The 21,112-nt window shown below is 39.8% G+C and overlaps 1 protein-coding gene across 3 annotated transcripts in view; it reads left to right on the top strand.

The window, feature by feature from the left end:
- POLA1 (DNA polymerase alpha 1, catalytic subunit) overlaps nt 1–21,112 on the top strand; it is a 301,449-nt gene that overhangs the window by 9,340 nt on the left and 270,997 nt on the right. For all 3 annotated transcript variants that reach the window (XM_088028848.1, XM_028122620.2, XM_028122621.2), the window contains exons 5-15: nt 6,319–6,434; nt 6,892–6,954; nt 8,056–8,148; nt 8,575–8,662; nt 8,957–9,158; nt 9,247–9,425; nt 15,411–15,523; nt 16,291–16,407; nt 17,613–17,687; nt 18,581–18,719; nt 19,481–19,635. In XM_088028848.1, the coding sequence (XP_087884974.1) occupies nt 6,319–6,434; nt 6,892–6,954; nt 8,056–8,148; nt 8,575–8,662; nt 8,957–9,158; nt 9,247–9,425; nt 15,411–15,523; nt 16,291–16,407; nt 17,613–17,687; nt 18,581–18,719; nt 19,481–19,635 (1,340 nt within the window). The remainder of the gene's footprint in view (nt 1–6,318; nt 6,435–6,891; nt 6,955–8,055; nt 8,149–8,574; nt 8,663–8,956; nt 9,159–9,246; nt 9,426–15,410; nt 15,524–16,290; nt 16,408–17,612; nt 17,688–18,580; nt 18,720–19,480; nt 19,636–21,112) is intronic.

The raw sequence follows: 21,112 nt of genomic DNA, 5'->3' as shown, positions 1-21,112 counted from the left end.
GCCCACTCACAGCCAGTTTATTTTAAACAGCTTTATTGAGCTGTAATTCACATCCCATACAATGCACCTATTTAAAGTGTACATTTCGATGGTGTTTACTGTAGTCACAGAGTTGGGCAGCCATTACCACAATCAGTCTCACATTTTCATTATCCCAGAAGGAAATCATGCCTGTTACTGTGTAGTTCCCCAACTCAGAATGGTTTTTCATTTTTGAAAAGTGTTTTAAAAAAAGAAAAATGCAGAGAAGAACACGCCATAGCACCAGACAGACATACGTGGCCACAAAGCCTAAAATCTGTGCTATCTTGCCCTTTTCAGAAAGTCTGGGCCCTAAATTGTGGATTTTTAACATTTTCTACATTTGTTTACTTTCTTCCCCCTTCTCAACTGTATACAAACAGACTTTATTTTGGTCAACTTATTTCAAAGTAAGTTGTAAACACCATGGCACTTCACCTCTACATGCTTCATCGGTGACCTCCTAAGAACAAGGATGCTTGTTTACTTAGCCGCAGTACCCTTCTCATAGTATCATCTAATATGTTGGTTCATATTAAGATTTCCCTATTTAGCCCAAAATGATCTCTGTTTTTTTCAGAAGGAGTCCACTTAGTTTTTATGTCTCTTGAGTCTTAGTGTGCAACAGTGCCATCCTCTCTTCCTGCCCCTCTGGCTTTTTTTTTTTTTTTTTTTTGGTCTTTCATGACCTTGACATCTTTGAAGGGACTGGGCTGGTTTTGTTGAATGTCCCATGGTCTGGGATTTGCCTGATTGCTTCTTGGTGCATAGAGTCAGGTTAAATATCCTAACAAAAATATGATATAGATGAAGTTGTATCCTTCCCACTGATCTTATCAGGGGCACATAAGGTCACTTTGTCCCATTCTTGGTGATACTAAGTTTGATCTCTTGGTTAAAATGATGTTTGTCAAATCTCTTCCTTATAAAGCTACCTTTCCACCTTTGTATTAATGTAAATATGGGGTGAAATTTTAGACTGTGTGTCTCTTTTCCCTACCAGCTACCAGCTATCGCCCAATGCTTTCAGCATCTATTGATGATTTTTTTCTCTCCTTTTTAAAATGATCACTTCAAACTCATGGACTGAAAATTACCGTTACAGTTCAGTATCCATTATCATTATTTTTGTGATGTTCAAATTATCCCACATTTGGCAGTGGGAGCCTCTTTGAGCTGCCTCCTGTGTCCTTTTGACATGACACCATCAGTCTTCGAGCATTTCCATGCTTCCTGGACCAACAAGATGTTCCAGGTTCTCCTTGTATTAGTCTTGTCCCAGACCTGGAATCAACCATTTCCCCTAAGAGTCATGGTTCCTTTAGTGGAGAATGGTATTCAGATCTGGGAGATGGGTGGTACTCCTTGCTACTGGGGTCTAATGGTTTGTAGGCCCTTTTGGTGAACAGAATTCAGAGATTTTTATATATATGTCATGATTTCATACTGATACATTCAATTCAGATAAAGCACCACAGGGTTCTTCTTCATTTTCCCCAATTCTATATTTGTGTCTGCCTTCAACCCCAGTGAAAACCCTTGTCCTCTAAAATAAACACAAAATAATTTTAGAAATTTTAGAGCTACTAAACTAGCATGCCTGCTGACAACCTTTCTAAATGAAGTTTATAATTTCTTTGCAGTTTTATTTGGTTTATATCTTGGTAAAGGTGTATAGTTAGAGAATTGTGTTTGGAAGGTGTATGAAGTAATTGTTTTCTGTATGCTATTTATCAGTTTACTCCATAGATTCATTTGTGTTTATTCATATTAGGGTTTTAAAAAATCCTTTCATTTTAATTTTATTTTTTGAATATTGTAAAACATTTTTATGATTTCAAAACCAAAACAATATTGAGATAGGTGAATCTTACTCTTATCCCTGTGCTTTCTACTTCTTCATTTCTACGCATTTCCATAGAACCATTTTTAATAGTTTCTGATTATCCTTCATGTTTTTCCTTTTACAAAAAAATAAGGATGTGTGTATTTTTTTAAATGTGGGATGTTATTTATTCATTCATTAAGTTAGAATATGTGGATTGTCTTTCCTGTTTCTGCCAACCTGTGTAATACAGGAACTCTACACAGTGGTACCGTTTGGTCACAGTGTGGCTAATTGTGTATTCATTTTTTCATGTGTCCATGAAGAAGAGAACGAAAGGAGCCTGTCTGCTTTTTTATCTCCCTGAACTGAGGAGGCCTTTGTTCGAGTTCTGGTTATGTTGTTCATTGTCTGTATCATTTTGAATGAGTCCTATCACTTACCAGGACATGACTTTTGTTGGCTGTAAATTAGGTTGCACTGGACAGGGAGGTGATTGAGAAAAGGACCCACGTCCTAGTCATCTCATTGCCAATCACAGTAGCAAGTGCAGAGAAAGTATGCAGCATTTGTTGAGTAAATGAGCCATTTTTGTGTTTCCATTGTCATCTTGTTATCTCTTCCCAGTAATACATCAGTGAAGAGATGACTTGGCATTCTGGAGGAGAGCTAGTCTTGGAAGTCTTTATTCCATGCTTTGCCACCATTCTCCCGGAAGTCCCAACTGTTTCAGTGTCCCCCAGGAGAGCCCCATAAGATCTCAAGATCTTAGGAAGGGAAATGGAATTTTGCAATCCACTTTAAAGACTTAGAAGACATTGTAGAGTTTTGTATAGATGTGAAAGGACAACTCTTTATGGTGTGGATCCAATCCCTGACATGCTTTCAAATATTAACTAAGTCCTAATGAAAAAAATTAGTAGGAAAATGAATAAACAGAAGCACTAAAATTGTGGAAGATTCTACATCAAATGTTGACTCCTATTTTTTATGTTTCTTTTTGTCCTTCTCTCTAGATACTACTAACCTACAGTGGTGAGATTAAAGCCTGCTTATGAAACCTTCCTTGCTATTCAAACCTCTTTTGACCTTCTCTTTTGATACCCTGTATTAGGACCTGTATATTTTGTACTCTAAACATTTTGACCATCAATTATATTCTGTTTCCAAACTGCCAAATGATCTCAATAAAAAATTATTTCTCTTGTCTTATATTTTTCACAAATGTCCTACAAACTTTTTCATTTTAAGGCACATGAAAAAATGCCCTTTTTATTGTGGTTAAATACACATACAATTTATCATAAGTGACATTTAATACATTAACAGTGCTAGTAGTCATGACCATTATCTAGTTCCAGAACATTTTTATCCCCGAGTGGAAACCCATATCCATTAAGCAGTCACTCCCCAGTCTTCCTTCCCTGATCCCCTGGCAACTACTAGTCTTTCAGTCTCTATGGATTTGCCTATTTTGAATATCTCAGGTAAATGGAATGATAAAATATGTGACCATTTGTGCCTGGCTCCTTTTGTTTAGCATGATGTTTTCAAGTTTCTCTTATGTTGTAGCATGTGTTAGTACTTCATTCTTTTTTATGACAATAATATTCCATTGCATGGATAGACCGCATATTGTTTGTCCATTTATTAGTTGATGTAATTTGGGATGTTTCCACATTATGGTTATTGTGAATAGTGCTACTATAAACATTTGTGTGCAAGTTTGTGTTTGAACACCTGTTTTCAGTTCTTTGGGGTATCTACCCAGGAATGGAATTATGTATATATATTTTTATTTACTTTTGTAATTTTTATTTATTTATTTGACAGCGACACAGCGAGAGAGGGAACACAAGCAGGGGAGGGAGAAGCAGGCTTCCCGCGGAGCAGGGAGCCCGATGCGGGGCTCGATCCCAGGACCCTGGGATCATGACCAGAGCCGAAGGCAGTCGCTTAATGACTGAGCCACCCAGGCGCCCCTATTTACTTTTTTCTTACACAGAAGATATTTTTCTATAGATGCTTTTGTGCTTTGTGTTTTTTTCTCTTAACAAGATATCCTGAAAATCATCCCATATTAACACATAGAGATCTTTTTTTTTACTTGTTTCTATATTGTTGCATAGTATTTTACTGTATAAATGTATGATGATGGTGTATTCAAATGGTTTCGCTGAGTTGTCAATTAGATTTTCAGTAATTTGCTTTTACAAGTAATTCTGCATTGAATAACTTGATGCATATTGTGCTTTCCTCAGAGAAAATTCCTAGAAGGAGGATTGCTGGCTCAGAGAGGAAAATGCACGTGAAGTTTTATGAGCTGTTGCTCTAGGAGTTGTCCCATTGTACACTCCCATGAACAATTTGTCCCATTGTACACTCCCATCTCCCAACAATTTATACTGCTATGGCCTCGCCAACAGAGTACATTGTGAGGCTTTTGGAGTTTTGCTGCCCCCATACACGAGAAACGACAGTTCAGTGTGCTTTTCGTTTGCATTTCTTTTACACATGAGGTTGAGCCTCTTTTCATAAAATGTCATAGCTGTTTGTGTGTGTATATATATATTTAAAGATTTTATTTATTTGTTTGACAGAGAGAGACACAGTGAGAGGTAACACAAGCGGCAGGCAGAGGGAGAGGGAGAAGCAGGCTTCCCGCTGAGCAGGGAGCCCGATGCGGGGCTCGATCCCAGGACCCCGGGATCATGACCTGAGCCGAAGGCAGTCCCTTAATGGCTGAGCCACCCAGGCGCCCCTGTTTATATATTTTTTATGTGCACATTCCTTTTGGGTTTGGGGGATTTTTAAATCCAGGGCATTTTTTTTTTTTATCAGAGAAATTGGTCCTTTATCTGCAAAACATTGTAAACATTTTCTCATGTTTTGTCTTTAAACTTGTTTCTGTTGTAATTGAATTTATCAGGTTTTTTTTTCTTGCAGATGGATTTTGAATCAGTTAGAAAGACTTTCCCCACACCCAGGTTACAAAGGAACTTGCCCCCCCCCTTTTTTTTTAAGAGATGGAGGGGGAGAGAGAGAGAGAGAGAGGGAGAGAAAGAGAATCTTAAGCAGGTTCCATGCCCAGCACAGAGCCCGATACAGGGCTCCATCCACAACCCTGAGATCATGACCTGAGCTGAAATCAAAAGTCGGAGGCTTAACTGACTGTGCCACCCAGGTGCCCTGGAACTTGCCTTTTTATTAATGTCTTGCATATTCTCATGTTAAAAATTTTGATCTGTGATTTATTTGGTGTTTATACTGGCTTACTTCTTTACAAATGGGTAGCCAGCACTACTTATTAAAAAGTCCATCTTCTCCCCAGTGATAGGAGATGCCACCTTTATTATGTGCTAAATGCCATAAGTAATTTGGTCTTTTCTGGATTCAATTTTCTATTTCATCTGGTCTGAGTATTCTTACGCCACTACCACACTATATAAGTTATTCATTCTAGGTCTTTTTGAGATAGAGACTTCTCTAGAATGAATCAGAGAGAGAGAGAGTAAAACTGACAGATTTAGAAGAATTCGTAGGTGATTTACACATGGCCATAAGAGAAAACATGGCACAAGTTGTTCTTTACTGAGCAGATGTGTCTGTGCCATTTAGTGTTGTTATAACATATTGTGTGTGTGTCGTTGCTGTTCCTCATAAGATGGAAATTAGGGTGCTATACTACCATGACTGGTAATCCTATTCATAGTTTTCCTGCCAGATTCAGGATAGCACTAAAGAGATGATCTCATGAAGGCTGCTAGACTAATCCCCTGGTTCCAGATGAGCTTGATCATTTTATTTCTCTTGGGAAAAACAAACAAAAAAACCCAAAAAAACTCCACATTTTATTTTATTTTTTTAAAGTTTTTTTTTTAAGATTTTTTATTTATTTGAGAGAGAGAATGAGATAGAGAGCATGAGAGGGGAGAGGGTCAGAGGGAGAAGCAGACTCCCTGCTGAGCAGGGAGCCCGATGCGGGACTCGATCCCGGGACTCCAGGATCATGACCTGAGCCGAAGGCAGTGGCTTAACCAACTGAGCCACCCAGGCGCCCAAAACCTCCACATTTTAATAAGGTTTTTATTCACACTAATAATAGCCATTAAACAGTCCCACTTAATAACTTATTCTGGTATTCAGTTTTTCTAAGATTTTATTTTTAATATCTTTACACACGATGTGGGGCTCAGACTTAAAACCCTGAGATGAAGAGTCACATACTTTACCGACTGAGCCAGCCAGGTGCCCCATCATCAGTTTTCGTAACATTTAGCCCAAGTTTTCCTGAATTAAGCTGCTTTTAACAATTCTTTCTTGTGTACCATGTATAAAATCTCATATTTTGTATTTTTAATTCTTTATGTTTTTCTTCTCATTCTCCTATACAGAGGGCAGGTGACTTGGCTTTTAGTTTCCCATGTTGATTTTTGCCAGTACATGTTTATAAATCAGTTATGTTCCAACAGGAAAAGATGATAAAGCACGTACCAAAGACAAGAGGAATGTAAAGAAGGCTGCGGTGACAAAACCAAACAGTATCAAGTCAATGTTCATTGCTAGTGCTGGGAAGAAGACTGCAGATGTGAGTTTCATGGTTTCCTGATATTTTGTCTTTTCCTTTGAGAAGTAAATTTAGTATTTGTATAGACAATAGGTGCTCAGTGTATTTGAGCTCAGCTATTTCAGTTGTGTTTTCCTGATTTCAGTCACGAAGGTGGATGTAGATTTCCAGGTGAATTTAGGTACCTCATTGTTTGGAACTTGGAGATAGAAAAGTGAATGAAAAGTTGCATGGACGGTGTGTTTGTTTCATTGATTAGCAGGAGGATCATGGAATGAGGGTGAAAACAGGATGGGAGCTCTAGGTTTAGGAGTTACATGTACACAGGTGGTTGTTAAGACTTGTGAACAGTAGATGAGTACTCAGGACTGAAGAGGCAAGGACTGACTGGTTGGGTTCTTCCTTTCACAGACACATGGGTGGGGTGAAAACATGAAGTGCAGGGCTTTGTCATTCTCCCTCTCTTTATAATTTCCAGAAAGCTGTAGACTTATCCAAGGATGATCTGCTAGGTGACATTCTATTGGATCTGAACACTGAGGTAAGTCATTCTCTGGGAGTTGTCAAATATGCAGGGGACATGGCTGAAGAAACAATTCAGTAATTTTACAAACCAGACTGTTGCTAGAATTTAAAACAAAAAATTCAACAATAATACCACCACATGCACCCCCCCAAAAAAAACCCTACCAAAAAAACCAACCCCCCTGCCCAAACACCTCTCCAAATTGGTTTCTTACCGCTTTAGGTGAGTAGTTTCCAGCTGTTAGAAGCTATGCAATTATGTCGACGGGGCCACGTGGGGATGTGTTTGAGATAGTGAGAATACACACACGAGTCAGTTCTGGGAATGCACTCTGCTTGTATTCAGTTGCTGCAGTGTATGTTCCCGAAAGAGATTGAGACCTGTCAGTCTGCACAATCAGGCATGAGATGCTCATCTTGAATTCAGAGAGTAAGTGAAGGAAGAGTCAGTGAGCTGTCCCTGAGAGAACTCAGACAGGCTCAGCTGCTCTGGGAATTTGCAGTTGGGCTATTTCACGTGAAGACTCATTTAGAGGTGTGTTTCTCAGTAACCCTTGATTAGAACAACTGACACCAACACGTGTGGTTCTAGTTTGACAGTTTTTATTTATTTATTTATTTTTTATTTATTTATTTTTTAAAGACTTTATTTATTTATTTGAGAGAGAGAGAGAACGAGAGAGAGAGAGCACATGAGACGGGGGAGGGTCAAGGGAGAAGCAGACTCCCTGTCGAGCAGGGAGCCCGATGCGGGACTCGATCCAGGGACTCCAGGATCATGACCTGAGCTGAAGGCAGTCGCTTAACCAACTGAGCCACCCAGGCGCCCCTAGTTTGACAGTTTTTAAATGTAATATCCTTGAAGGGTCGGGGAAAGGTATGTTAAGTTGTAAAAAGAAAAAATTGGTGAGAGGTGGATTTAATATCTATTCTGGTTTTCTTGTGAGTCTGTGGTATTGTTGCTATAGTAACTGCAGTACATGAACCTAGATCTGCAGGGGGGAGCAGGGAAGGAAAAAAATGCTTTGCTTATTGGGCTTCAATGGGGGAAGAAATGCACTTTTTCTGTCTTGTGGTAAGCCAAGCATGGCAGGCTATGTCTTATTCCTCCTTTTAGAAACCTCAAATAACTCCACCACCTATAATGATACTAAAGAGGAAAAGATCCATTGGAGCTTCACTGAATCCTTTCTCTGTGCACACCTCCAAGGTAAAGTGTGTGGAGATACCTTCAATCTTGATTTATATTATTGCTTAAAACTTACTCTATTGATTTTCTATATGAGGGAAATGCTTTTGAATTTGTTCTTGATTTTTGTTTTAAATTAGGACTCCCATTTCATTATATAGTTTCATGTATTTCAAAAATAGCATGTGCCTGGTCTTTTCATAGTAAATTTTTAGTAACTAGTATGTGTTTATTATAGGTATTACAGCTGTGCTAAATGCAATGATTTTCTTCCTGGAAACAAGTATTTTTTTGTAAACATAGGTAACAGTAAAATAATGGCAGCTGTTACATTAATAATACATAAAATTGTTGTATAATGGGAACTGTCATTTTCTCTGGTTAGGGTAGGACAGTTGCGTATTTTTTGGTATGCAGGTCTAACTGAACATTTAAAAATATTTACAGGCAATTCCTTCAGGAAAAACCGCTTCCCCTGTCTCAAGGAAGGAGCCCCTGTTAACTTCAGTTCCTCTTAAATGTGCTGAATTTGCTGGTAAGTCTGACGTCAGGCAGACCTACAAGGGTGTTGAGCAGTTGCAAAATGCTGTCAGAAATGGAGGCGCCGTGAAGGAGGAAGTGGAGGTGATTTTGCAGGTATTGTGATGGCAGGTTCAGTTGTGAAAGATTTGAATCCACAGCAGTAAAAGTTAAAAAACATCCAGCTTGGAGATGGAAGAGAACTGCAAACACAGTGTGGGAGAAAGGGTAGGCCACTGTCGCTGTGCTGGGGAGGCCCTTGTGTTCCACAGCAGTGGTACGTGATGGGAATGTGTGATGACGCTTACAGGAGAGCCGCTGCCAACGTTGTGTATAGATGACAAGGAGGACTCAGGAGCAATGGATTTTGAAGATGGCGACTTTGATGAGCCCATGGAGGCTGAGGAAGTGGATGTGGAGCCTGTGGCTGTCAAGACTTGGCACCAAGAGAGTGAGCCAGCAGAGGGGGTGAATCGTGAGGCAGATCCTGGGAAAGGGACCACGTCCTACTTGTAAGAGCATTTTATGACATTTCTGGCAAGTAGCACTACGAATTACTCAGTTGGATTTTGAAAGGTTTTCAAAATGTAATTTCTGCAGGGGAAGTTTTCTCCCAGATGTTTCTTGTTGGGACATTGATCAGGAAGATGACAGCAGTTTCTCAGCCCAGGAAGTCCAAGTGGATTCCAGTCACCTCCCACTGGTAAAAGGGACAGATGAGGAGCAAGTGTTTCAGTTTTATTGGCTAGATGCTTATGAAGATCAGTACAACCAACCAGGTAATCATATGTATGTCTTTAATACAGAATATTGCCTTTCCCTTAAGTGGTTTAGTTATTATAATTGACAAAGGCTCTGTCCTCATGTACGTGTGTAGTAAGAGAGCAGCACTCACTCATTGTAAAGTGTGTGAGCAACGCAGCTTGAGAGGAGCTGTGGTATGAATAATCAATGCTTAAAAATGTTTTTTCTGTAAACCAGTTATATGTGATTTTGGAACGTGTACTTGTAGTTTACCTTCGATGTATCTAAAGTTGTAGTTATACACTTTATTTTAAATGGAATCAGTCATTAATTGTTTCTTTATCCAGCACATTGAACACCTGTTGTGTGCCAGGCACTGAGATGGCATGAACAAGCTAGACAAATTCCCGATCCTAATGGAGCTTACATTTTAGTGGGGTGGGGGGGGGGGCAATGGATGGTAAATAAGGTAAGTTGACGAATGGTATGAAGGCATTTAGTTGGGGGATGGTTGAGGAAGGCTGAGATTTGAGGCACATGCTGAGCTGAATAAAGAGCATTTCAGCCTGAGGAACCAGTGAGCACAGAGGCCTGGAGAGAGGAGGCCTATGTGGTTGTAGCACAGTAAATCAAGGGACAAGACTGGTAGAAAATGAAGTTGGAGACAAAGGCAAAGGGCAGATAATGAAGGACCTTGAAAGCCATATTGAGGAATTCAGATCTTACTCTAAGAGCAGAGGGGGACGTGGTGGAGGATTTTAAGTGCTGGTGGAGCGGGGTGGTGGTCATATGGTTGGGTTTACAGTTTAACAAGAGCCTTCCGGTTTGTGTGGAGAATAGTGTGTTTGGGGGGTAGGGGGAGACTGGAGTCAGGCTAGTGAGGAAGCCCTGGAGAACAGTCAGTCCAGGGCAGGCATGCTAGTTACTTGGCCTAGTGGTGGCTGTGGAGAAGGAGAGAAGTGGATGTATCTCACGTGTATTTTGACATGAACCTGTCTATGGATTGATGTGGGGGCTGACAGAGAGGAGGAATCAAGGATGATTCCCAGGTCCTCCTCTGAATGAACTGAAAATGTGAATTCTGACTCAAAGCCAGGAGGCTCTCTAGTTTCCTTTTTTACTCCTTGAGACCTTCTTCACCACAGGGCTGGGCATGCCAGAGTATGTCAGATTAATATAAAATACTGTACATATCCTGAAATAGAGTTGCCTTTATTCAGATCCACGTCTGGGTGTGAGGGTAGATGCAACTGTGCATTTTTCAAAGTGGTTTCCTGGAGGTTGCATCCGGTGAAAATAGAGTATCAGTAAAGCAAGTGAATGAGTAAGAAGTGTGAGTATTAACCATCAGACTTGAAGGCCAGATTTACCTTAAAGATAATCAGGCATTGACTAACTGGAAAGTTGTTAACTGTCTCTGCGGAGGGGAGGCAGAAGCTTCAGCATATCACATGCATAAGAACACGCGCAGAGCCATTTGAGTAGGAAATTGCCACGCGTTAGTTTCTTAGGTAAAGAATAAACCATCTTAGAAATGGTACCTCCTTTAGCTGCGACAAGATAATTTGGTTAGACCTTCTCACCTCCTTGGTTACCTCTTTGCTACTCACCAGTGGAAGGTAGACTGGTAAGTGGGATTGCGTGAGGCTGAGCAAGTATTTCCCATCCTTTGCTGAAACCCTGGCCTGCCCCGTTGTATGGCTTCAGGGGGACACCATTTTCACATGTGCTTCATGTGTTTTAGGCTCCCTGGAGCACAGCACTGTGGCGCTTGCTGGAGTTGTGTGATGTGGGCCTGCCCTTCCCAATTCTAATCCCTTTGCTATATTCGCTCAATGCTGGATTTGATTCCCTGTCTTGGTTAATGGTCCCGCCAAAACCGGAAAATTGGGAATAAGCCTTGATTGCCCCGTTCCTTCACTTTCCTCACCAAGTCTTGTTAATTTTCCCCTCCTGAAGTAGACAAGCTGTCTTCTCTTTCTACTTGCAGCTTCCACCTCAGATTCCTTCTTGCCTACTGAAACCATTGCACCAGCTTCCTAAGGGATCCCTCAGCTGTCATTCCCTACATTTCAGCCAGAGCGATTGATCAGAAGGGTAGCACTGATCACATCATTCCCTTATTTAAACAAAAAAAAAAAAAAAAAAGAAAACTCCATGGCTGCTCCCTACAATGTAAAGTCCAAGTTCCTTAGCAAGTCTTCTGATACCATGTACAACTTTTGTGTTCTAGAGATAGTTGGCTGTATGTACCTATTGCTCTTTATACCGTGTATGTACCTGTTGCTCTTTATACCGTGTTCCCTTACTCCTTGTGTTTGGCTCAGCCCAGGTGTGTCATGTCCTGAAAGTTTTCCTGATCCTCCAGACTGGCCTAAGGGCCCTTTCTCTGGTACCCCATCCTACCCTTTTCCACATACTGTTTGTCATATTATTTTGTAAAGATCTGATTCTGCATTTTTCTTGACCCAAAGCCTTTTATTTAACTTCTGGGTGGCTGGGACCTTTTATTTTCAGCTTCAGTATGGTACCAAGCACATAGTAGGGATTTAATAAATGTTCATTGAAATAAACTGCACAGCGACTGACAGTCCTGTCGATGCACATGAAAGGTTTCAGAGAGCCAGAGGTGTGTTTACTGCTCTTGCTGAGATTGCCTCTTAAAGCCTTATAGTGGCGTAGGGGAAGAATGGGTCACATTGAGATGAATGGTGCCCCCTCCCCCGTTAATCCACGTATAAAGCATCATATTGCCCAATGTCAATTGCCAAGGATTAGAACTTTAAGAAACAATCTTCTTTCCTGTGTAAAATGAGTTTATTATTTCTACCTTTTGTTTACTGTTTTTTTTTTTTTTTAAAGATTTTATGTAGTCATTTGACAGAGAGAGACACAGCAAGAGAGGTAACACAAGCAGGGGAAGTGGGAGAGGGGGAAGCAGGCTTCCTGCCAAGCAGGGAGCCCGATGTGGGGCTCAATCCCAGGACCCTGGGACCATGACCTGAATTGAAGGCAGATGCTTAACTACTGAGCCACCCAGGCACCCCTGTTTGCTGGTTGATACTCTTTTTTTCTTAAAGTCTTTTTTTTAAGATTTTATTTATTTATTTGAGAGAGAGAGAGAGAGAGAGAGAGAGAAAGCACAAGTAGGGGGAGAGGCAGAAGGAGAAGCAGGCTCCCCGCTGAGCAGGGAGCCAGATGTGGTGCTCGATCCCAGTACCCTGGGATCATGACCTGACGCTTAACTGACTGAGCTGCCCAGGCACCCCGGTTGATACTCTTTAAAAAAAAAAAAAAAAACAAAAAACAGCATGGTTTTGCAGGACAGGGTCTAGAGCTGCACCGTCCGCTGTGGTACCAAACATGTCCACATGTAGCTCTTTAAATTTAGATTTTTTTTTAAAGATTTTATTTATTTGATAGGGAGACGGCAAGAGAGGGAGCACAAAAAGGGAGAGTGGCAGAGGGAGAGGGAGAAGCAGGCTTCCCGCAGAGCAGGGGAGCCCCATACAGGGCTCTATCCCAGGACCCTGGGATCATGACCTGAGCCAAAGGCAGACACTTAACAACTGAGCTACCCAGGCGCCCCTAAATTTAGATTTAAATTAAAATGAAATAAAATTTAAAATTCAGCTTCTCAGCCAGTAGCCACATTTCAAATGCTTTAATAGCCACATGTGGCTAGTAGCTACCATATCCATGGATGGCACAGATAACAGAACAGTTGTGTCATCACAGAAATTTCTAATGGCTAGTGCTCATCTGTAGTAATAGGTGTTGGAGGTTAAGATTGAGGCATTGAAACACAGCTGTATTAGGAAAGCAACCAATTTGTGATATGTATTGTTACCAAATTCCTGGTACCACCATAGTCAAGGATCGGCCTTTTCAAGCACTATTAGGAAATATTTTGCATTTGAAAGAGGTACTAGTCTGTTATTGCTCTATCTTCCAAATGCCATGGTAAAAGGAAATTTCTAGTGCTGGAGAAAGCCTCAGACAATCTGGTCTAGTTACAGAGGGGGAAGCTAAGACTCCAAAAGGTAAAGTGGGCAGCCGTTAGTGGCAGAGTTCTGGGCTTCTCACCCTCAGTCCACTGTGCTCTTGTGCGGTACTTCTTAAGCTGTGTCCTCTGTGATTGATGCCAACGGGTTAAAAAGGATGGCTTGGGAAAAAAAAGTCCTTTAATCTCAGGGGGTTGAACAGTTTCATCATGATAGCAGGTAATGATCACTGAGCCTTGGTGAAATCAATGCTGCTAATAAAAACGAAGTACTCCCAAAGACCCTGTTATTGTGTCTCACTTTCTTACAGATTCTAAGTAAGTCAGTTGTTGCTGAATGCTCCATAATTATGAAAAGAATCTTACTCTTTGCATATGGGAAGATATCCTGTCTTCATTATGACTTTTTCAAGGTTGAATAATCCTGACTGCACCTGGTTTCAGCTAGTAACTTTGGGGGGAATGTAATCTTTGTTTACCATGATCTTTTTGTGGCAAATGAGGCATAAACAGTGTCAAATGTGTGCATGAAGTGTGATATTAGTTTGACTGTAAAATGAGCTATTTGAATCTGTGAATCCAATATTAGGGTCTTTATTTTTCTTTGCATGGAATTTTGTTTTTTCGTCTCTAACTGTTGTGAGGATGACTTTTAATTTTCTGAGCTCCTGTGATTTTTTTTCTTTTTTAATCGTTCCCCACAGTCCTCCCTTCCCTCTCCTCTTCTTCCCCCCACCCCAGCTGAAAATCACACAACTCTTTTAAGAATTTTAATCATCTGCAGAAATGAAAATTTTTAGATGGTCTTATTTCTGCTAGAACGAGTGACAAAAGGAAGCACTGATGAGCTGTCTTGTGAAACTGGAGTAATTGGCCTTGTGAACAGTAGCCTTTGCATGTGCCAGAATTTTCTTAGTGTCTCAGACAAGTGGCTGTGTTGAGTGGCTATGTTGATTACTGCTGTCTAATTATGCCCAGAGCTCAGGATTTTGCACAGTGGCCATCTTTTAGGTTGACTATCCAATCTCTGGAGTCCTTTCTTGATGTCCAGTTTTTAGGAACAGTGACTTGATGTCTGTCTAGAAAGGCTTGTTTTTACTTTGTGGTATACATTACATAGGAATCTCAAAAGGGGCATGTCTGCTGATTTGGTTACTAGAACATTTGTTACACAGAAATAGAAGAGCAAGGAACCTGACAAACACTACCTATCCAGATTTTTAAGTAGTCTATGAGGTAGAAAGGGTAAAATAGGAGAGAATAGTTGAACCGTATTATGAGATATTTATGATTATATAGAATAAGGTATATGAGATCTATTATGTTTTTCCCCACATACAATTTTACATATAAAAAATATTGATGTACCATACATAGTTATTATTATACATGAATGTTAATTTTTATTGGTAAGTACAAGTGCTAAAAAGCAGTTTAGTATTCTTACACTTTATAAGAGGTTTAAATAGGAGATTCGTTGGAGAATAGTTTGCTTTTTTTGTTTCTTTTAATCTGGGTAGTCTTGGTTCTAGGGAAGTTTTTTTCCCTACACTGACCTAGGGTATCTCTCTAATTTCTGAGATAATGTCTACACTGACCTGGGATGTCTCTGCAATTCCCCAGGGGTTTCTGCACTAACCTGGGGTGTCTGTCTCAGTAGTTCCCCAAGTGTGTCTACTTGGACTTGGGATGTCTCCCCAGTAACTGAGGTTTGTCTACATTTACCTGCGATGTCTCTAATTCTAGGGAAAATGTTTACACCAAATTAGAGAATCATTCTGTCCCCTGTAACCATCTCAGTGGTTACAGGTTTTACTAGTGTGATATTGTCATGTGGCTTAAGTACTAAGTAAGCGAACTGGGCTTGCGGAGTGGGCAGCAGATACAAATTTACTGTAAAAAAAAAATGCGTCATGAAGGCATAAATGTGTGGACACATTCAGTGAGCCTTTATATTGCCCCTTTAATGTGATATAATTGAAATGTTTCTTTTCTCGTGGTTTTCCCTTACTTTTAGGTGTGGTATTCCTGTTTGGCAAAGTTTGGATCGAATCCGCCGAAACCCATGTGAGCTGTTGCGTCATGGTGAAAAACATTGAGCGAACACTCTACTTCCTTCCCCGAGAAACGGTAATCATTAGTAATTCGCCTCTAATTCCCAGTACATTGTATGTTTTACCACCAGCCGTATTCTTCAGCGGGGCTATGACTTCTCCACAGCCTTGATGCTGCTTTTTTGCTGCCTGCCTAGTAACCACTGGTGTCAGCAGCTTCTTGGGTTGGGAAAAATAGAGAATGGAGTAAAACGGTGTTTTTTGACTTGTTACAGTGTCAAAGTATGAGTTTTAGTATATAATAGTATCTTCTCCCCCACTCCTCATTGCCATAGTAATCAGGGTTGGGAGTGTATGGCTCTAAAACATCACAGGGCATTTGGCCCCGTTGTCATGCTTCTACTGTGCACACAGCAGTACCGGTCCCTCCACAGCCGTTGAACCAGCTCAGCTCCATTTGCTCCTCCTTTTTAAATTGGGACTTACCCCATCCACACTCCCCTACCAAGCCCAGCCTCCCCCCCCCCCCCCCCCCCCCGCCGAGATCTCAGTTGAACTGTGAATCTGAAGCTTCTTGGTCAGGATTTACAACTCTCTTCTCCCATTTTGTAGAATCAGTCCTTTTTACCTGATGTGCTTTTATGATGCTACTGGGAAGATTTGGGCATTGGGTTTAGTACATTTTTGGGGTCTGTTGCTATCTTTGAACTCCTCTATAAGACTGTTCTTTTAAATGTTTAAATGGCTGAAGGTGAAAATTAAATTAGATTTGGGTTTCTTGTTAAAAAGATCTCATGTACAGATACTTTTTTTCTCTCCCCTCTCCTCTCCATGGGAGAGCAGAAAATTGATCTAAATACAGGAAAAGAAACAGAAACTGTAGTTACAATGAAGGATGTTTATGATGAATTTGATGAGAAAATAGCAGCAAAATATAAAGTCATGAAGTTCAAGTCCAAGGTTTGTATTTGGTGATAATTTTTCCCCCCACGTTTATTAGTTTATTTCCTGACTTACAAAATAGTTCTTGTATGTCTTCTTTGTGCAAAATGTCTTTTTTGTGGCTATAATTCATTGAATGGAAATTTCACAGATATCAATATAAAATTAGTATGTAAGATTTGTAAAAATATTTTCTTTCTCTTTAAACTGCTTAGAAAATAATTTTCCTGAATTTGAATAGAAAGATAACACATAGCAAAGTAATTTCTAATCCTTGTAGCATATCTTGTGTTCTTTTTCTGAAATGGAGAAGAAACTCTTCTGATCTTGTTTTTATTAGTTATTGGCAGGTTGTTTTGGTCAGAAGGTTAAGGTTTTATATTTAAAAATCAGGACTATGATGCTATTTCTGATAGGACAAAAATCTGTTATTTGTGTGTTACATATTGATCGGTCTTGATTATAGTGTGATTATAAATGACACCTTTGGCCATCATCATAGAGGCTTGTAACTCAGCATACTTTTAACAGTGATTGCAGGAGAGGAGGATTGAGTTGCTGAAGATAAGGTTAATCATCTTAACTATTTGAGCTTTGAATTATGGCTGATGGATCAGTTCTCTAAAATTTTAGAAATAGTGTGGTATAATGGTGAAGAGTGTAGGTGCTGGGATGAGACTGCTTGTGCTTTAAGTCCTAGCCATACGACTTTGTAGTGTGTGACCTTGGACAAGGGCTGAGTGAATTCTCTGGGCCTGTTTGTTCACCTGAGAAATGGGAACCTATTTCAAGAGTTGTTGGAAGAGTTAAGCCACTGAATTCTTATTAGGTGATTAGAACAGTCCTTGGTGCTTCGTAAGCACTCAGTAAATATGAGCTGTAATTTTAATGCTAATTCTAGCAAGATGGAGTTGGTTAATATTGAAGAGTAGCAAATGATTTAATACATTAACATTATAAAAATCTTTAATCTTTTATTTCCCTTCTTGAATGCAAATATTTCTAAGTTCTCTAGTGTCCAGGAGAAGTCTTGTCATTGGATGTTTTAGTCCTAGTGGAAAGGGGGAAAGGGTGCTGTTTTGGCTTTATTTACCTTTGTGTTCCATAAGGATACTAGATTCCTCAGTGTTGAATACAGGGACATGTGTTGTGCATGTAATGCTTGTCATTTTAATTTGCAAAAAGTTTTTGTCTTAATGATTTTTAAATATCTACTTACCCAGCCAGTGGAAAAGAACTATGCTTTTGAGATACCTGATGTTCCAGAAAAATCTGAGTACTTGGAAGTTAGATACTCGGTAAGTCAAAGAAAATTACTGGGTTTTGGTTGAGCATGACATTCCTCTATTTTTGAAATTTCAACTGGCTTTCAATTAGGAGTATCAGCAGGGCTCCTCAAGCCCACAGTTCATTGAGGTGGACTTACAGTAATGAATAATTAAAATGGATAAAATTAATTTGAATATATAGAATACCGGTTGTACTGCCTTTCTCGGCTTTCAAGTATGCTTCTTTAAATAAATAAGTTGAAACTGCACAACTGCTTACTTGTCAACTGGAATAAATGCCACATGATGGAGTTGAACATCATTAGTCTCTTGAAGTGTCCCTTCTGAGCAGCAGAAAGGTGAGAGGACCATCAGTAGCGTCGCTGTAGTGCTGCTCTTGCTCTCCTGATAGGCAAGGTCATTGCTACGCGATGTTAATTAACTGGGCCTTAACCTCTTTTTACCTTTGTTAGAGAGTTTTGATCTCACAGTGTTGGAAAAGGAAAACTGTTAAGAAATGTTTCTGACAGTGGTGATGAAAAGTACCATAGAAGCATTTTAAATGAGTTCCACTCTTGCTTTTATTCTTCTAATGGAGTGGTACTTATCTGGCTATTCTTTATCAGTAAGGCATGTACAGTTCTGGACAGAAATCCTCTTTTGGGGGAGCTTCTTGGCCTATTTTTCTTCTAATGGATGCCATCAAGATGCATTATTTTGTCATTGTGAATTGTTTTTGTGTCCTACTGTGAATTGTTTTGGATTTCATTTGTTGCAAATTACATTTCATATATATCAAAGGGGTTTCTTCCGGTGGTTTGTAGAGAGGCTTTTGTTTATTTCAGATACAGACTTTGGAAAATGTGAAGTAATAGTTTTAAACAAAAAAGGGTTTTTTTTTTTTTCCTCTTTGCCTTTTTCAGGCTGAAATGCCACAGCTTCCTCAGGATTTGAAAGGAGAAACTTTTTCTCATGTATTTGGGACCAACACATCCAGCCTGGAAATGTTCTTGATGAACAGAAAGATCAGAGGACCTTGTTGGCTCGAAGTGAAAAATCCACGTAAGGAAACATTTACGTTTGAAAAGCCAGATTGCTGATAGAGGCAGTTTTTAGAAGTTAAGGAATTGGTCTCTGTATTTCAGTGTTTCTACTTCCTTTTTTATGTTGTTTTCCTCAAGGTATTCTTGAGTGAGTATAGGGAATATGTTTGGAGCCACTTGATCCCTGCGGTGCCTGGCAGTTTAATGGGAGGGAGGCCTTTGTGAGTCCAGGTGGTCGTTGGCATGCATCCCTCTTTGTGCTGCTGTTGGCATGTATTTCTGAGCCGGCCGATGACGCCCACCTGCTGTACATAGTGGACTGGTGGCCTCTGAAGGAGGGCAAGCATCACTGCCAGAGGCGGCGAGTGCTTGTTTGGTTTCTTACCTGATGTTTTCAGTGTTTGCATCTGTAATACTCTGTTTTGGCTTCGTGAATCTCTTAAAAATGTTTTGTGATTCCTCCAGGGTGTTTTTTTTTTTTTTAAACCTATTTGGGGTCCTGGATTCTTCAGAAAATCTGATGAAAGCTGTGGACCTTTTTCCCAAGAAGATGAACGTGTGTGTACACACACACACACACACACACACACACACACACACACACACACGGCTTTGCATACAATCCAGTAATTGGGCTTATTTTTAGTTAGATGTTGTAATAAGACATTCTTGTGAGAATATGGGGTTGCAGACTATGTCAGTTAATCACAGATATCTTAATTATAGTAGTTTTACTTTTTCAGCAATGGCTATTGATCTGTTGTATCTATTCTCTTTCAGAGCTCTTGAATCAGCCAGTCAGTTGGTGTAAAGTTGAAGCAATGGTCTTGAAACCAGACCTGGTGAATGTGATTAAAGATGTTGGTCCTCCTCCACTCGTGGTCATGTCTTTCAGCATGAAGACAATGCAGAATGCAAAGACACATCAAAATGAGGTAAAGAAATAGGGCAGGTTTGTGTACCCATGCTTTAGATGCAATGCTTGCTGAACTGTACAACTGTTCTACAAGGGGAAATTGTTCTTTCTGGAGAAGAAAGAATACTAATGCACTACCAGACTCCATTTTGGAGAATGAATTGAATTTGTTGGATGTTGGAGTTTTTCTTTAAAGACTTAAATTGTTGGACTTATTTTTATTTTTTGTTTTTTGAATTTTTTATTTTGGCAAACTTTAAGTGGACTTGGAATAATATAATGAACTCCCATATTCCTTTTACTCACATTCAGTAGTTAGTAAGATTTTGGCACACTTGTTTACCCCCCTCTTTTTTTTTTTTCCTGTTGAAGCATTTTAAAAGCTGAGGTCAGATATTGTGTAATTTACCATTGTATACTTTGGTATGCATCTCTCAAAACATGCACACTTTCTTGCACTTAGTAACTATACTGGTGATACCTTGATACCATCTAAAATACTCAATCCATATTCACATGATTCTGTTTATCAAAAGTGTCTTTTTTTATTGAATTATATTTGACATCTCTTAGTTTCAGGTGTACCACATAGTGATTTGATGTTCTTATGCATTACAAAATGATCACTGCGATAGGTCTGGCAATCATCTGTCACCATATAAAGTTATTACAATATTACTGACTCAGAAATGTTTTCTACCAGTTGGTTTACTTGAATCAGGATCCATATAAGATTCACAGATGGTGTTTCATTTTTATGTCTCTTGAATCTCTTTTAAATGGGAGCAGCTCCCTCCCACCCTCTTTTTCCATTGACATTGACTTATTTAAGAATCATTTTCATTGTCTCATAGAATGTCCCATTTTCTGTGTTTGGTTCCTTGTGTCATTGGACTTCTTCCTCTATACCAGGGGTTGGCACAGTATGGCCTGTGGGCAAATCCAGCCTTACCATCTGTTTTTGTAAATAAAGTTTAATTGAAAGACATCATGTCTATTCGTTTACGTATTATCTGCAGTTGCTGTAGAGTTAGTAGTCATGACAGGGGCCATGTGACCTGAAAGCCTAAAATACGTAGTATCTGGCTCTTTACAGGACAAGTGTGCTGGCCCCTGCTAGTTAGCACTAAAGAATTGATTAGATTCAGTTTTGACTTTTTGGGTCAGTATACTTTATAGGTGGTGGTATGATATATTTCATACTGCAAATTATATATCAGCTGGCATATAATGTCTGGTTAAACCACTATTAGTGGGGCTATGATTGATTAGTGGGTGTTAAACCACTATTAGTGGGGCTATGATTGATTAGTGGGTTCAGGTTTTCATCTAAAGGAGGGTTTTTTTTAACGATGGCACTACTGATGTTTTGGGCTGAATTATTCATTGTTGTGAGGGCTGTCCTAGGCATTGCGGGATGTTTAGCAGTAATGCTGGCCACTGCCCGATGCCAGGTAGCACCCCTCCCCCCTACCTGTGACAACCAAAAATGCCTC

This window comes from Eumetopias jubatus, unplaced genomic scaffold, assembly GCF_037043125.1.
Source record: "Eumetopias jubatus isolate StellerSeaLion01/CBP00866 unplaced genomic scaffold, mEumJub1_p1.0 scaffold_11, whole genome shotgun sequence".
Lineage (NCBI taxonomy): Eukaryota > Metazoa > Chordata > Mammalia > Carnivora > Otariidae > Eumetopias > Eumetopias jubatus.
Note: the sequence above shows the minus strand (reverse complement) of the source record. Positions and strands in the feature narration are given on the sequence as shown.